The 2630-nt window shown below is 54.1% G+C and overlaps 1 protein-coding gene across 1 annotated transcript; it reads right to left on the bottom strand.

Moving 5' to 3' along the window:
• Positions 1–800: 800 nt before the first annotated feature.
• Positions 801–2212, bottom strand: B0H18DRAFT_510996 (uncharacterized protein). The gene is made up of 2 exons (XM_048038370.1): positions 1412–2212; positions 801–1361 (listed from the first exon to the last, which is right to left on the bottom strand). The coding sequence occupies exons 1-2, from the start codon at positions 2070–2072 to the stop codon at positions 961–963; spliced, it is 1062 nt and encodes a 353-aa protein (XP_047884435.1). The 5' UTR covers positions 2073–2212; the 3' UTR covers positions 801–960.
• Between the last annotated feature and the right edge of the window lie 418 nt (positions 2213–2630).

The following is a 2630-nucleotide window of genomic DNA, read 5'->3' as shown; positions in this document are numbered from 1 at the left end:
GAGTCTTCATATATATGCGACCGTGGTGTCTACCTATGTTGATGACGAGCTGCGATCTCGTGTATCGGGCAGACTGCGGACCCTGAGACTGGGGGAGCCATGGTTTGACGAAGAAGATCCACGGGTGGCCGAACTGGTCCCAGTCAGGGAGATGCTCGTCCGTCAGCTCCATTCGACGACGGCGACGACAGATCTCTCTGAACCCTTCCTTCCTCAAGATGCTTGGTCCAGATACTCTCGAGACGCTAGAGCTAGACATCGGCAGTCCTGGCTGGTTATCGAGTATGTCGGCTTCCTCTGATCACGGGCGAGCCGCGACACTCACGACAGGTTCATGTACGTTAGGGATCCTCGGGCGGGAGCCATTCTCCTTCGCGCCTTACACCCGCCTGCGCACTTGTGCGTTCTAAATTTTGCTCCGGGGCACGCAGTCGCTCGACAACGACGATATCCGCGGTGTCACAAGACTTCGTTCCACACTCACTTCACCTCACCTGAGGACGGTGAAGCTGTCGGTGTTCATGAAAGACGCAAATATCGACAGCATCGCTCGCAGAGTGCGTTTCGACGAGCTGCAGACACTGAACTGGGCTGGCATCAGCGATATGTTCATGCAGGCCAAGCTACCTGCATCGTGTAAACTGGTTCTGGAGGGCGAAGGCGAGCCGGCGGTCCTCGAGGACTACATCCGCAGCGTACGGCCTGAACTACATGCACGCCGGGCCATACAAACGGTATCGTATGCATCACATTGATGTCACGATCTCGTCGTCGCAGTCAACCTTTTATATTGTGCCGTCTTCGCAAGCTGAGAGGAAGACAAATGGCCCAAACCTCGAATCCGCGCATCTCTACGCAATGCGCAATGTTCATCTTCGGAGTAGGATGTACCATTGCAATGTAAGTTTTTTTACTTAGTACCGTAGGAGTAGGCGCCGCGACACATTGTAGTGATCAAACCTACTGAAGGTCCCAGTCTATCAAAAGCTCGCGGCCATTCAGTTCGGGAAACTTGTTATCGAGGAATGCTTGCCACGGCAACTCGCTGCCTTTACCGTTGGCAATGAACTTCGACACCCCTGCGAACTTCGGCTCGGAGAGTCGCGCCTCTATACTCCTCCAATCCAGAGCGCGCAGCTGTACCCACTGTACAGAGCGGCGAGGTTTGTCGTGTGAGGTCGACACGTGAAAGAACAGTGTAATTGTCGTCAATGAAGAGGTAACGAGCTGCGCGAGCAGTTCGCAGACCTTAAACAGATGAGGATTTCCGGGCCGGCACTGCGAGTCGATGACGCAGCGCAGCGTGAAGGTCTGCAGCTTTGAGCATACGGCCAAGGAAATTTGTGGGTCCCGGTGCCATCCTGCTGGTCCGTCAGAGAGGTGCAGATGAAGTGACTACGAGAGTGCGTACTCGTTAATGCTAGCCAATTGACCGCCATATCAAGGTGCCGCAGACCCGCGGGACCGTAAGCGCAAAGCATGTTGTTGCACACCAGAGTGGGCATGCTACTCAAGACGACTCTAAGGGTATGGATGTCGTGCGACAAATCCAGGGTATGTAGTGTTGATGGGGATGACGGGAAGCCACTTCGAGGCCAAATGAGGTTATCCTGGATCGCCAGCGTATTGATAGAGGGGAAGAATGACAATATGGATCTAAGGTGGCGAAATTGTAAGACTTGACAATTGCGTACGCGTAGTCGTTTGAGCGACGGGAGGTCCAGGGTACGCAGTGAATCGATGGCCTCTGTGGTCAATCCGAGTCCGGTAATTCTGAGCTCGACCACGTTTTGTAGCCTCGGGAGGGAAAACAGCTCGCGAAGGGGCATGCTGTGGTCTTGGACGAGCTCAAGGATTCGGATCAATAGGTTCAGGTGTCCTGAGGTAGCGAGTAGATTGCGTAGTCGCGCAGCTCCCCGAGCATCAGCGTCGATTCGAACTGCACGAAAGCGATGGACACTGGACGAGGGGACCAATGCCCGGCAGATCAGCGCACAGGCCCCGAGGGTCGCTGCATCGCCATACAGATGGTCGATGATATATTCGATGATTTCGAGAGGTAAGCGTGCCATGACAGTGTCGACCTTGCGAATGATGCGGGTACCGTCGAAGACATGGGCTATGCCAGACCCCGAGTCGGATGCGAAGAGTCTGAGGAAGGTAGACAAACGAGCGCAGCGGCGGCAGGGACTCGAGCGCGGTTGCCACTGACTGTATGTAAGTAGCTTATTTTACGCCCACGCCGCGACGGCACGGGCCGCATGTCACGCTATGTGGCGCAAGTCACAAGTTCATGACATGCGTAATGGCGATGAATTTGTATCATAGTACGGTCACCACCACTGGCAGCGCGAGTACAACCTCTCATAAGATGTCACTGCAGGCAATCAAACTACTTATGCAATGAGTGCTTCAACAAATACTCAACGACTCTATAGTCATACAGCGTCAAACGTGTACGTGCGTTCGACACATTGAGATCCTTGTCTCAGTCTGTGCATCAATCACTGGCACCTCAGCTGTACAACGATGCAGAGCATTCAAATATCCATACTCGCGTACAATCACCCCAGCACCGAGCCAAGACCGAACGGATTCCGAGGCAACCTCATGGCAGCCTAGTCCAAACC

The sequence above is a fragment of the Fomitopsis serialis genome, assembly GCF_022376445.1.
Source record: "Fomitopsis serialis strain Sig1Antser10 chromosome Unknown B0H18scaffold_528, whole genome shotgun sequence".
In the NCBI taxonomy this organism is placed as follows: Eukaryota; Fungi; Basidiomycota; class Agaricomycetes; order Polyporales; family Fomitopsidaceae; genus Fomitopsis; species Fomitopsis serialis.
Note: the sequence above shows the minus strand (reverse complement) of the source record. Positions and strands in the feature narration are given on the sequence as shown.